The sequence below is a fragment of the Pezoporus flaviventris genome, unplaced genomic scaffold (genome assembly GCF_033815535.1).
Source record: "Pezoporus flaviventris isolate CSIRO_AGI_PZ_B2104156 unplaced genomic scaffold, CSIRO_AGI_Pfla_v1 ptg000007l, whole genome shotgun sequence".
NCBI lineage: Eukaryota > Metazoa > Chordata > Aves > Psittaciformes > Psittacidae > Pezoporus > Pezoporus flaviventris.
In genome coordinates, this window is record NW_026892555.1 from 21346602 (window position 1) to 21362144 (window position 15543).

Below are 15543 nucleotides of genomic sequence, written 5' to 3' on the forward strand. Positions count from 1 at the left end.
TTTACCTATTATATTGTCTTTATCTAAACCCACCAGTTTTCTCACTTTTACCCTTCTGATTCTTCCCCGTTCAGCTAAGGGGGGGGCAAGTGAGTGGCTATTCTATGGAGCTGAGCAGCCCACTGGGGTTAAAACACAAAAACTGGCATTTCCATGAAATTTTTAACTTAATTATGAGGCACTATCTAATGCATTATGGCATTAACATAAACCCATAAACCATAAAGTTTTCCTAACCTGCCTCAGTTCTCCCTCGGGATTCACAACTCACTGCCTCCTTCTGTCATGTCAAACCAATTGTAGGTACACAAAAACTTGAATGACAAAAGCCAATGCAGGTAAAGATTGCACTTCTGAATTCTTTTGGCTTCAAAAACACATAAAACATGACAAAATTAGCTCTCTGATGATGAGTTTCGCTCTTATCTCTGGGGACCAAACCCTGTCATTAGTATTTCTAGCCATCAGTAATACATAATATTAAAAAAGCAGCATAGCACCAGAAGTTTTCAAAATAAAGTGATGATAATTTTCATAACAGTAACAACTGGAAATTAAAGAATAAGTGTATTTGAATTTATCACACTACCTTCTTCCAGGATTGGTCTCAGCACAACAAATGGGATTTCCTGCAATGGTTCCATGTGTTTGTGTCCAGCACTCATAATCTTTATCTGGGGCAAGCAGATGACAAGTATGCCAGGCATACTGGTCTGCCCATGGTACCAGCTTCGCACAGTCCCAGGAATGTCACCCGATACAATTGTACTTGGGGAAGGCAAGCTGTCATTCGGAAGGAATACACAACAAGATTGCACTTCAAGCTGAAAAAACAAAACCAAGAACAATTTCTAAGAAACAGATCACCATTTTTTTTCTCCCAGTGCGGAGTATTCATCTTGGTACAAAGCCTCAAGTTACTCATCTATCACGGTTCATTGAAAACGCTCTTGGCTTTTAGTTGAATTAAGAGGAAAGATGGTATAAAATGATGGCAAAAAATGTATACTTGCAAAGTATGATTATGGCAGGGTAGGGAAGAAGTGTGATTTTGGTCTGTAAATTTGATCAGAAAGGTGTTATCATATAAACAGAACATACCGCTGTCTACATTTCACCAGCTTTTTACAAGAAGCATAATTGAGTCACAAAATGTTCTCACAATAAAGCTGACAAAGGCCTTCTCTTTTTGTAGTTCGTTAGCTTTTGTTAGCAACAGCTAAGCCTCTAAAACTACCCAACAATTTATATGCTGTTACTTTCTATAAAGACTTCTTTTAAGACTTATTTCAGGGAAAATTCCATCTTTACATTGTCAAAAGCAATGAGCATGTACAAAAAGTCTGACCATCAGGTAAACTAGGAAAAATATAAACTGACTTTAAAACAAATGGATGGGTGCATACATACACAAAGATGATAAGGGTGCTTGAGCACCTCCTATATGAAGACTGAAAAAAATGGGGCAATTCACTGTGGAGAAGAGAAGGCTGTGTGCAGACCTCATAGCAGCCTTCCAGTATCTGGAGGGGGCCTACAGGGATGCTGGAGAGGGACTCTTCATTAGGGACTGTAGTGATAGGACAAGGGGTAACGGGTTTAAACTTAAACAGGGGAAGTTCAGATCAGATATAAGGAAGAAGGTCTTTACTGTGAGGGTGGTGAGGCACTGGAACAGTTTGCCCAAAGAACTGGTAAATGCTCCATCCCTGGCAGTGTTCAAGGCCAGGCTGGACAGAGTCCGGGGCGGGGGTCATGGTCTACTGTGAGGCATCCCTAGGGGGTTGGAACTAGATGATCTTAAGGTTCTTTCCAACCCTAACCATTCTATGATTCTATGAAAGAGAGAAATGAATAAAGGTCACAAAGTTTATATAGCTTTTCTCCCGTTTTCATTGCAAAAAGAAGTAGTGCAAATGAAAAAGTGCAATGTGAAATTGCACTTTTTTGTTCTTTATTTTCAAGCAGTGCTGTTACCCTGAAATATTTCTGACATTCTGCCATCTCCTTGTGAGCTTCTAGCAAGGCCAAGTGAACCCAAAGCAAGAATTCAACTCATCACGACTTGTTAACTCGGAGACAGTGTAAACTGCAGTCTCAGTTAGTCTTCCTTGGCTCTTACATGTAATATTCTGCACCTGGATATCAAACAGCCTGCACACTTGAATGGTTTATTAAGCAAGTACAAGCTATGATTCAGTTCATGTCTTCACAATGTTTGGAAAAACCTAGTGTATGAAATGTTGGACACAAGATGTTATTTATAGCTGTGACAAAAGAACATTTGTTTGCTGTAAACTTACGCAACAGTGTCTTTTGATTTGACATCATTGAAGACACCACAGCTTAAAGCTGATAACCAAGGTTTGTACTCCTTACCCTCCCCTGAAGGCTAACAGTCCCCCAAGACCACAATAATGATTTGCAATAGAGATGGAATTCCCCAGCACTGTAAGTACTTTGCCAGCCTAGTGAAGAGAACACAGATATTCATCTTTATTTGAACATTTTTGTGCCCTTTTGCTTAGACAAACTGACAAGAATTCACTACAGAAAAATATAAGTATAATTTTGCAAAAACAAATACATTGTTACATGAAGTCTGTGTTTGTTTCTAGTTTTAGAACTGTTTGAGTTGTAAAATGAAGTTAATTACATCTTTGATAAGTAGTTTATTGATCCAAGGTTGCAGGGTGCACTTTATTTATACTGGATGAAAAGCAACGGTGTATTGTTTCAGATGTAATAAATTTGGATTTATTTTTTTTAAATGGTAAATTAGTCATTGTGTCAATTTGCAAAGATTTTTACAGTGACACATTAGATCGTTTTCTGGTCTATTAGTAATAGGTTGCAGGTCAAGCCATTGTGGGATAATGATAAATAGATGACAAGAGAACTTCTGATCAGTGAAACTTCTGTTCTATCTGTGCATTTGCTGAATAAACAGTTTATAACAAATCATCCATTCTCCATATATATGTACCCGTGAGGATTTACATTATATGCTGCCACAAACCATGTGGTAATAATAATCAAAAAATTCCACCACCTTGAAGAGATACTGTACTTCATCACATTACCAGCAGCAGGATCTGCAGGAGATGTTTTACCGAGTACTCTTGAGAAGAGTTCTCAACACTCAGTAGGGTTTTTACACTTAATTTTACAGTTCAGTACATCTTTGTACTGAAGAAAATTCATTAGATCATTTTTGTTGTATTTTACTTTGCCATATCAAGAATATTGAAGTAGAATCACAACAGTTTCACTCCTTCAAATGCCTGATGAAAATTACTGTTTACATAGGCAGCTACTTTGCAATTCATTTTCAAACAACTTAATGGCAGTTGAACCATGAATTTTGGTGGGGTTTACATGACTGCATCAGGGCCTCCATACGTAATATTACAGGTTTGCTTACAGATATGGTTGGCTTACTTGTGCTTCATTTAAATTTTTATACAAATAACGGAATTTTGCAACATATTATTGCAGGATTCTAAGGCCAATACAATGCTCACGGAAAATTGCACATCTTAGTGCAAGGCATGCAGTTATTATAATTACATAAGAAATAGTGAACTTGGACACACAAGGGCCCAAGAAGTGCAAAACTGAACTGCACCTGCTGAATTTCTCAGAGGCAGATTCTGCTGACACCCAACTATCAATTTCAGTGGCATTCATGCACATTTATCTGACAGAATCTGGATATCTGTTTAATAACAAGTGCCAGTGAAGAAATGGAAGAGTGCGCCTAAAATGATGGATCTATATGTTGAACAAAAGTGAGAATGTGCGCTACAGATTGCTTCACCAATCGGAAAGCGCTTTAAAATATATGTAATCCAAATTCTTAAAATTAAACTACATCAATAGCATATACTAAAGCTATCATATAAATCTTTTTACACTTTTTAAATAACTGTTAAACGGTGTGTCTAAAATTGTGAATTTAATGTAAAATGTGACTGATTTATGTAACTGAATATAAATCTGCAGCAGTAAATCTTGCATTAATGTAAGGATCTGACAATCCAAGGGAAAGAAAATGAAGTAATCTGCCAGTAAGAAGTCCTCAAGCTGGGGGTCAGATCCTACTCATGGAAACCATCTGGTTGGGACCCTCCAAGCCACACCAAACACAAATGATCTTTTAAAAAAATATCCTATTCATTAATGCTTCACAGCTGCACTGAGTGTTACTTCATTTTTCCATGGCAACATCCTTTCTGTTTCAAGGATCTTATTTCAGTTTTGGTAGCAACATGTTCTTTTGCCAATACTGAACACATTCGTGTGTTAAAGAGAAGGAATTATTACAAATTCTTGAAACAGAATCACTCCCTATTTTCATTTCTATTATGTCAAGGCCTATACATGCTAAGTAACGTACACTAATGATAAACCAATGAAGTAAGCAGTATCTTCCCTTCTATTTTTAAAATGTTACACAAGGCATTTGCTCTCAGCTTTTACTAATATATAAGCCTAAAAAAGTGCCATGACTTTAAGACTTTTGTACAGAAATGAAAGTATTAAGTTACTGGAATAAATGGAGTATTTTTAATTCATATTCTATAAAAAGCGAATGCAGCTCAATAGAGAGAACAATGATTATATACTGCAGGTCTTCCTAACTGAAAAGGGTAAGCAGGAGGGAGTGAAACAAAAGTGACATGCCGTAGTTATGTGCAACAAAGGGGGACAGGTTGTACAAGAGTCTTTACAGCCTTTCATGATAGTGATACCTTCACAAACCCATATTTTGTAGCTACAGACCAATCAAAGGCATTATAAATGACCCACAAGTGACACTCACATAAAGGTGTTTCCTCAGAAGTGGCGCTTCTGCGCATAAATCACCATACATTACATGCTCTCAGCAGACAGGTGAATATGTTTTTTCTGGGAGTTTCAGGTAAAGAAGGAAATCCTCCAGTGACTCCCAAAACTGAAAAGAACCACCACTACACATCTCATATAGGGGTTCTGGTGTGGTCATTACTGTAAGACCATCCCTCAGCCTCTGACATCCAAATTAGCTCTACCAAATAAGACCATCTGCATTTGAGCCAGACACAAGCTGTGTGTTAGAATTCAAAAAGGCAAACCAGAAATCTGTGTTTTGAAATTAGACAAAAAGTACAAATTACATAAATGGAAAGCACAGCACATGAGTGAGAAAACTGAGAGAGCAGACTACCTGTTCACACAAATGAGTATAAATGAGGATTAGCTGCATTTTGTTTGATCACTTAAAACATTGTATCTTAGCTCTACACAGTATTCCTATTATTTTCTAAGAAAGCTTGATTTTAATTTTTTTTAATTAAAAAAATTAGTAATAGAAAAATTGATTTTTTTTGTCAGTTTGTGGTAAGTAAACAACTTAAGAAATCATCCTCTCTCCTAACTGCTGAATAACCTCTGATAGTTGTAACTGCTAAGTTACAAGTCATAGAATCTCTTCCTGACCCATGAATAAAGAGTACTGTTCAAAGACTAGGAACTCTAGCCAACTCTATCCTTTAATTTCTGTTCTTTCAATCAATGCTTCACTGACTAAATTTTGTACAAGTTATGCTTTAAATAAAATATTACTTTCAATAATTTCAGGAAACACTCTTTTTTTCAAATAATTTCTGGGATATTTAAAGGCATGTGGAATATCTGGCTAAATTTTCTATGTAATAATTACACTCTCATTTAGTTGGGGTTCATTGCAACATTACTCATTAATTCATTTGCTTTTAATACAGATCCTTCATTGTTCTCAATGGAATTCAGCATTAACAACCAATTAAAAATAATTGTGTTTATACTACTCCACAATTTTAGCAACTATTAGGATGAAGAACACGTGAAAAGTGAGCACTACCCTTCTACAGGGTGCAACTGCCAAAAAGACTTCAAGGCTGCATATAAAATCCTACAACAACTAAATAATAAAAACAACTTCTTATAGTTAAGTATGAAAGTCTTTTCACTTAAATACTAATAGCTAACCACAACTCTAATGCACAACATTTTCATGCAATATTCCATCATGAGCAAGACAGGGCTAAGGCTAAGCAAGTACCAGCTTTGGGTCCAAAATAAACTTTCCAGTTACTTTGGTTCCAAACACATTTACTTACTCAAACTTCCACTAAAAGAATAATCCTTTGATGATTTTAAGTTATGAAGTTCTGTTTTATCTGATGACAACTAGAGACTTTTCTGTTCTACAATCATGTTAATAAAAGATCCAGGAACATGAAACTAGCTTTAGAAAAAAACTAAGAGTCTATGTGCTCAGCATATAACCAGACAAAACATTCTAGAAATTTGCCTTTTTCATGCCAACTTATAAAAAAACACAGAAAATCAGGATGAACTTAACATAAAAATCTATTTATGTGTTTAATAAAATGAGTATTATGGTTAATAAATAAATATACTGCTCTTGAATTGAAAAAGAGACTCATAATTCTCATCATCTTATCACCTATACATTGCCTTGCAGAAATTTCAGCTTTCCCATTTAGGCTGGTATTGAAGGTAAAAAGCTATATATGTGCATTTATGTCTTGAAAAAAATGTATTTAGATAAAATAGCCACAAGGACTGCTAGGAATAATAAAAAGAACAGCAAGCATATCTATAAATCCTTCATATTTCACCAAGAAGGAGCACTGTGTATTTGTCTGGCAGCATGTTCTGGGACTTTAGTGTTTCCTTGGAGTCTGCTGAAACTTTTCACTGGTAACATGTAATATCCTTCTGGCAAGACCCTGGCAAGTACCTTACCCAGTATGATCAAAGCATAAGGACGAAACATATCAGAAGTGTGTAAGCTGTTGTATGAACTCATAGGGTCTTTTTAATTTCAACACAGAAACTAAAAATGTAATTTCATATTCATGCTGATGAAAATAGAAAGCATGAGTATGTTACCAAAAATAGCTGTAAAAAGCAAATAAATCTAGAACCTCAAACACACCGGAAAGAATATCTAATACAAAAAATCCCCTGCCCACACTAACTGTTTTAACTCTAACCCATGAGTTTATGCTATGTAAGAACAGAAATACATTTAGAAATGACTCTGAGAAAACATGTGCCTATCACTGTCACCATCTTTTATCTCCACAAAACAGTCACTAATTTGGGTGCAACCTTTTTTTGTTTGCTTGTTTGTATTTGGTAACTGACCAACTTCATTTTTAGCTGGTATCTTAAACATTCTTTGAAACAAATACAGTTTGCTCACATAAAAAAGCGTACCTCAAAAAAAAATTCAATTTCTCCCATTTATAAAGGACCAGCTCTTCAACATCCTCATTAGGATATTATTATTTTTATTATGACTCAAACTGTAAGCCTCATTTAGATAGGGAATCTGACTGTGATAGGTACCACTCAGACACATAACAAAAATGAACTGCTTTCTTCAAACAGCTTAAAAGTTACCTCTCTGGACTCCCCTTATCTAGCCATTTCAATCTCCAGTGCTGACAACATAAGGAAGGAAAACAAACAAAATACTCATGAAATAATGGTGAAAGAGCTGGCTGAAAACTAAACAGCTAACAGAAAGCATCTTCTCAACTTCAATGTTTTGCAATCAAGTCACAAATCTGAAGTTCTTGCTCAGGCAAAACTTAAAACTTTCAGAATTTCTAATATTGTGAACCCAAGGTACTTCCTGCATGAAAGGGGCATAAAACAAACACAGGTTCTGGGACAACACCATATATAAGAAAATATATGTCTTGGTAGGAAGGAACAGATGATTCAATGATTACTTTCTGTCAGATATAAGGGGTCTTTGTATTTTTAAAATTTTATTTTAAGACAAAACCAGTTTTGCTACAATATACTGGAGTACCATAATATACCAATCTCAAAGAATGCACCGTTCAAGAGGCACAAATTATAATAATTGAAGTTAGGGTAATTTCTAAGCAGACACTTCATTCATACTTGGAAGCACAGAATCTTAATCCTAGCATTTCAAAGCCTGCCAGTTTTTGTTCTTGCAGTCTTAACACTGGACTTCAAACATGGCCCTTCTTGTGTATAGTATGCATATATACTGCATATACTGCTTTGCTTTTATTGATCAGTGATCACAATCTAGAAGAATCTGGGACGAAAAGGTTTAATTCAAGTGGTCATCTACTTGTCCTTCATGAAAAGGTAGACAAGTAAGCAGCTGAGACATCACTGTATAACATCATACATACCAAGAAAGTGTTTATCATACATACTTTCCTCAACTATATTCTGCAAATCTAACAATGGATAGAAAGGTGTATAGGTATGTTTATAATATAGAAAAGTATTATAAGCATTTTTTCTTCATTTAATTTTTAAGAATCTTCCCTCTTAGATATAAAATCTATTTCAAAAATTAATATTCTAAAACCAAAGCATTCTTTCCTTAATTGACAAAAAATCTGTATTTTATTTTTCATTCTCTAAGACTTTGAAACTACTGAAATAAGACAATAAAACTTGGGAGCTCCTTTAAAAAACCTCTAATAAAAACTGCTAGGATGCATAAAAAGAATCATAAAGTTTAGAAAGACATAGGTTTTTTTTCACTTCCTTTTCATCTTACCTGAAGTGTAAGGCACTTAACTGCATTCCACACTATTCCAATAAATTCCTTCATTCTTTCTTCAGGACTTCTGCAGCTTTCAGATGAGTTCAGCATGGTTTTCACAGGAAGTGACAAAGGACGAGATTCTAATGCAAACATCAAATCTCAGTTACAGACGGAATATATAACTAAGTAATATGCTTACTTGTAGCAAAGAAAAAGATTACTTAAATTCTAAAAGAGATTTTCTCTCACCATGTAACTCACTATGGATGCAATAATAGTGTGTCTATTATGAGTTTTAAACTTGGCAATACAACTGTACCAGTTGAGGCCAGTGAGAAACGTAATGAAATGAAATGCTTAAACTTTTTAATGTAAACTGCTAAGAAAATATTATGAAGAATTCTTGACCTAAGCAAATTAAGACAGTTTTCAAAGTGTGATAACCTATTTGGTGACAGAATAGCAACACAAGAAGTACTCACATACACTGATGCCAGTTTAATCTAAAAAACGTTTTCTAAAATTGTTGTAAGAAATGGAGGACAGCCCACATTAAATTGCAACCTTTGATTAGTTTTCTTTTAAAAGTTCACTTAAAAACTTGAGTACGCTTCAAAAAGAAAAAAAAGTCATAAAAATTAAACCATTTTCTTCATCAAGCATAAGGTACTAAAGTATGACATATTTCAGCAAAATTAAATATTTTCTAGTAAAAAGAGAAATTTCCTTAAACTGTTAGTGATTTAGTAACATAAAGATGAGAAGATTTTTGGTAACAGAGCATTTAATTGAATACAAGCATAGTAGAAGTACAAAACTGGACTAATGAGGAGACCAAGTAGCAACAGCACATTCATTCAAGACTTTATGAATGGTACATAGTTCCTCCTGTCATCTCTTACAGAATATCCTCTTTCTTATGTTTTGGGATACCCACCAAATTATTGTCAGATTCTTCAACATTTCCAGTTTTGGCCTACACGTTGTTGAGCTGACAAAACTGCAGGAATAAATTATGAAGTCTTCGTGATTTCATTTTAAACTAATTGAACTCGGCACAAAGGCGACTATTTGTCTCCCAGTTATACAGATAGGAGAAAACTGTGGCATACAAACTACAGAAAAACTGTCAAAACAAAATTAAGCTACCAACTGAACTCAGATAAGCAAAAGTAGATGCCCCTTGATATGCGTCACTGGGTCTTCAGTCAGTTTTGGTCGTGCAAGGAAACATGCAAAGGTTTTTAAATTAAACATCTGAGAGGTGAATTTCTGCCAAGAGCATGCAACGGTAATGCCACTTGAGGAATAATTTTGTGACTTTCTTCTCATCAAGGCCATAAAAGACCAGAGTTGATTAATATTTTAGACAAAATCCTTTAACAAATAGTATTTTTAATGACCTGAAAAGAACAAGTATTAACTTTATTAAACTGATGGGGAATCAAAAGATTCAGAGAGAGGTGGTCAAAAGAATGAAACGGAATTTTTACGGCTGCAGTATAATTAGTCCTCCCAGATACTGCTGGCTCCAATTATGGCTCTATTAGAAGATAAAGAATGAAAACTGGATTATGAAAATGTAAAACATGACATCTCAGGATTGTCTGTTGTAGGCCGTGCTGGGGAGACAAACAAGCAAACTATTCATATGGAGAAGCAGCGTGGAGTAGTTACTTCATAGTTTTTTATCACGTGGACACTCACACCATGCAGTGAGTATTCCATCCACATTATGAATGGATTAAATTAAAAACATTCAGTGAGGAATAGCTGTTCTGTTTTAACTTCTCACCCTACTTCAGTTCACACCACCATCTCTGTGTAGTCAGGCTGTACACTACACATATTACAAGGTAAGAATGAGGAACAGCTTGAGTATCAAGAAATATTAATATAAAAGAGTTACTGCATCATAGAACTCCAGAATACAAGTGGGGTAAGGGTTGGAACTCTGGAAATTTCAAAGGCAGGAATGCTTCAGGTCAGGAAGATCAGATAAATACAGTGTAAAACTATACAGCACAACCAGCAGGGAATATCAGCATTCTACATCACTGAAGAAGTGCATTCTTTGTGAGTGGGATCTAAAGCTAGATTTTAGTCAAGTCTCCTATGCTTTGTTTGCTCGGAAACGCACTCTGCTAATTCTCTCTCAATTAGGGAAATGGACTTTCTAATGCCACAAACAACTACCTGTGAATGAAAACCAAAATCAGCTGCTGAAGCACCACCTGTTTCTCCCCATATATGTGTAATCCAAACCTGCAAAACAGAACACCCACAACAGACAACACCTTCCCTGTAACACACTATACTCGATCAAAAAGGCCAAACGAAAAAAACAGCAAACCAAAAAGGAATCATTCAACCAGAAATCCTGGAAAATACAGAAGCAATAAGAAGTGTTTCAGAGTGGAAAGAAGAAACAAGCACAGAATTAACTCCTGAAAAGAAGTCTTCTGTTCATTTTTTTCCTGTCCCAGAGTTTTCTCTGAAGGGATGCTGAGAGAGAACAATGTCTTAATTCCCTATCAGGCAAGGCCATCAGTAGATGACAGCTGCTAAGAGACTGTAGTACTCTGGTGTGGCCATTGCATGTGTTTGGCTAGTCCTCTATAGCAGGCATGTAGGCTGGATCAGCTCCATCTGTCTCACTATGAAGGTTAATCTCCTAAAATAATTATGCTACTCGGCTACTACCTAACTGAAAACCTTAGGAACATTTGCTGGCACTGCAATCAGCCTTGTGTTGAAGCCCAGAGCCAGTCAGCAATAGCTAGATATGAAATATGAATTGTATGAAATACTTACAAATGGATGGGGGGGGAACCAACAACAAAAAACTCATAAACCAATGGAGGGGGGACTGCTTCAGGTTGTACAAATGGAATTTTTAGGGAAACCAGAGTACAGGAACATAAAATTTTCCTACTCACATCTTCTAGTCCTATTTTTGTAAAAAGATACACCACAATTATTTCAATCATAGCATAGCATCAACTAGGTTGGAAAAGACCTTTAAGATCATCAAGTTCAACCAGTCTCTGAGCCTGCCACACTCACCCTCAACTGCAGAACACACACTGGTGATGATCTGAGTTTTCAGAAAGGGCTGATAAGATCAATCAGAATTGAGCTATCAGAAGTAGCAGCTTTCATAATTCATTTCAAAATTTATGGTTAAAGTATAGTGGGAGTTCCCAGTGACAATCCTGCAAAATTAATCATAAACATAACTGTCTTTGTAGGAGATGCCACTAAGCAAGACTTACAGGTAAAAATTCTAGATAGAGGTGCCTTTCTTATATAGATATATTCTTCCTCTTTTGTGGGTTTTTATTTTTTTAGCCTACTGGGAACCGGTTGCTTTAGAAGTCTGATCCATAAAATATTTAGAAGTTCTAAAAATAGATAAGCTCTTTGGGGAAAATGGTGCTATTCTGTGCTATTAATATTCAGTGACCTAAGGAACACAAAAGCAAAACCACAACTTTTGATGTGTAAAGATTTGTGGCAAATGGACATTTCCTCAAATAGATCAAAGCAGAAAAGACCACAGATCTTCCACATATTTTCCACTACTGGGTTGAGGACTAATGATAACCTGTACTCACAGCCGGCCCCATGCGTTCAGCTCTTCCTCTCCTTACCGATAGTCACTGAACTAAAGAGAAGCAAAATAGAGAGCTAGTATCTTACTCCTAACGTGTATGTGGTGCAGATCTATCATGTCTCATCCCTCTGGCACAAGGTGACTCATTTCCCCCAGCCCTCTGTGTGCCTCAGACACTTCATGCATTAAGAGGGCAGCAGCTTCCTTCTGGTCGGAAAAGGTTATCCTGCTGCAGGCAAACCTGTACTTTCAGTGATCCCTAAAAGCTCAGAGAGCTCCTACTGAACGACAAGGTTCATTGTCAAAAAGCCATGCCTCTCCACCATCTCATTGTACGACTGTACTCAAAATGCACCTGTCATTTGATGTCATTTGAAGCTTTCCTTCCCACATCACATCATCTGCCAAACAGCTTCTCACACATCAGAACTGAGTTAAGCTGAGAAAAATCCCAGTGCTAAATAATCATAGTTACTAAGAAGCCATGACAGCAAAACACATGAACATTAATAGTATTGAAAAGAAGAAAGAAATCACAGGAAGGTAAACTGCTACTACATGTCTCTTTCTGGAAAGATTTTTCCAGGGCTCAAATTAGAAGTAGTCTCCATAGTGGCAAGGAACTCACTGGGATTTCTTAATATTTATTCACATTTTCATGTATTAGATACTGCTTCTCATCAGAAATAAAAATACCAAGGTGTATTTGTTGTAAGACAAATGTAAGCCATTAAGGAACTGATCAAGAGGCCCAAGGGATTACAAATGAGATTAAAGCGCAGTGGAGCAGAAAATTCAAACAACTCAAAAAAAATCTAAATATCTAAATGGCCTACAGCTTTTTGGGGATTGTTTGTTTGGTTTTTTTTTTTCAGAAGATTAATTGGTTTCTTCATATGTAAAACAAAACAAGAACTACACACTGCCAAAAAAAACACCAAAGACACCACCTATTTAAAACTTACTTGTTCCTTTCTGTAAACCAGCAGTATTTGGATTCTACATTCAATATTATGAAAAAGTAAAAATTCAGTGAAGCTTGTTACGTAAAAGCTTGTTTTTCCTTAGGTTTGCATTCCAATTTTCCTCCTAAGTTTACATATTTTTATATTTACAGCAAAAAAGAACTAAAAATATATTTCTACAGGGAGAGATGTATGAGGCATTACAAATGATTCACACTTTTATGTATATATGTACAATGGCCAAAAAAACAAATTGTGTTCTCAACATAATGTATTTCCATACAATAATTATGTTCCATGATTTAATATTAGAACATACAGAAGAAATGGCAAAAACAGAGTAATATCTTGCAAAAAATACTTCATATCTTAATATACAATTTTCCCCTCAATTAATTAAAAAATAGAAAGTTAATCTAAATAGCAGGCTCACAGAAACCATCAGGTGAAGCTCAAAGCTGTACTTACCAATACTTTCTGAACCATCAGTATCATCAGAAGTGTTTCAGAATATTCACATTTTATTTTTGCTGTATTACAAGCTATTCCCTATACCCCCATTCCTGGATGATTGATACCTGAATTGTTCAGGTAAGAGATTTTTTTTTTGTAAGAGTAGCCTATGATCATCTTTATGTAGAAAAACATCGGGATACTTAACAATAAAAGTAGTACTTAAGTAACTTAAATAACAGCAAGAAGTCCTTTTAAGCTTAGAAAAAAACGGAGTATATTTGCCCACATGGTGAAAAGCCTTTGCATAAATAATTTCTTTACTGGGCTTTGAGCATTTTTGTATTCTACATTGCTTTCACTAGCAGTGCAGATAGTACATGACTTTTATCAATCAATATGACAGTTGAGGCACCCAGTCCTTCACAACCAGCCAGAGCAAGTCCTTTACACCCAGGGAAACAGCAGCAGAGAGGTATAGTAACTAAATCAGGATGGCCATTCAATGAGTTAGCAGCAGAATAAGTGTTAAAATACAGAGGCTTTTGACTTTACACCAACATGCCTTTCCTAGGGTACACATATGCCAGTAAACAAAGACAAATGCGATCATAACATTGTTTTGCAAGCATAAAGGATCTGTGTCAAAGTGGGTGTTGGCTAGGGAATGGCTAGAGTCAGCATTTTCTTCCACCAAATTCTTAGCAATTGCTGCACTATTACTGGTAAAAAATACCTATATAGTTCTGGGGACAAAAATAAAAAACGACTGACACTTCTGTACAAATCAGTAACAGCCATTCACATGCAAAACTGAGCTACTACATTAGTAATTATAAAAATGTGTTATACGTGTGCTCATATCTGAAAACTGTGTCTGAATTTATCTAAATATTAATTATCGTTCCAGAAAAATTTTATACTATGGAGTAAGAATTTCAGCCTTTGAATTTGCAAAAAACTTTCCTGGTAAGTGCGGGAGGAATTCTGGCTAATTTTCTGCCTTCTTAAAAATTCACTGAAAGTTTCTTAGTCTTTCAGATATAATCTAAAAAGAAACACCCATTCTTTTATCTCTACTTTGAGTTTCTCCATACAGAAGGCATGTTTCATATACTACATTGGCTTTGTATTACTAATGTTTTTGACATCCACACTAAAGAAATCATGCAAGGTATGTGACTGTCCAGCCATTTTAAAAGTTACTATAAATCATCTGTGCCTGGAGACCTTCCTTTTAAATAACTCTTCCAGGAACTAAACGCTATTTACAAATATATAAAAATCCTAGTGTTTTCAGGCACCCCAGGTATGATGTGCGTCAGATTTCAAGTCCTGTATTTTACTTTGCCTATTTGGCGTCTATTTAAACTAGTTCATTTTCCCAAATAAATTGTCAGTCATACAGTTCATAGCAGGCATGACTAAACGATAATCATTCAGTTCATTGAGCAGAAATACTGACCTACTAATTCAAATACTTCAGATAATCCATTGATTCCTTACCAGCCAGACTTTCTCTCACATTTGACAGATTTCTGCATTCCAACAGCATTTTATCTAGTTCAGCATTCTAGTTGCACTTTAGGGAAAAAAAAATATCAGCAATTGCATCCAGTTTTGCTAACTAAAGGTCATATTCTGCCACACTGTACTTAACAGAAAGTTTATTAACTTTAGATGAAACCAACTAAAAACACTAATACAGCATCAGTTGGTCTAAATAGAGATGTAAGTATCTCAAAGATACATTTCTACAAGGTCTAAGCAGGGGAAAGCAGGTAGAAATCAGCAACAGGAGTTCTGTCCTTACTAGAAATCAGACAATTTGTACAGGACAGAGAATATAAAGGCCATCTAAGACAGAGTTTTTAATTTTCTTGTTATGACACCATCCTCCACCTGCTTGA

General features: G+C 35.6%; 1 protein-coding gene across 9 annotated transcripts in view; it reads right to left on the reverse strand.

Annotated features, from left to right (window-relative positions):
- VPS13B (vacuolar protein sorting 13 homolog B) overlaps positions 1-15543 on the reverse strand; it is a 439608-nt gene that overhangs the window by 219268 nt on the left and 204797 nt on the right. For all 9 annotated transcript variants that reach the window (XR_009742462.1, XM_061448008.1, XM_061448010.1 and 6 more), the window contains 2 exons: positions 8612-8739; positions 590-824 (listed from right to left, as the gene is read on the reverse strand). Coding sequence is in view for 8 of the 9 variants with exons in the window: in XM_061448008.1 (XP_061303992.1) it covers positions 590-824; positions 8612-8739 (363 nt within the window). In the remaining variant the exon portion in view is untranslated. The remainder of the gene's footprint in view (positions 1-589; positions 825-8611; positions 8740-15543) is intronic.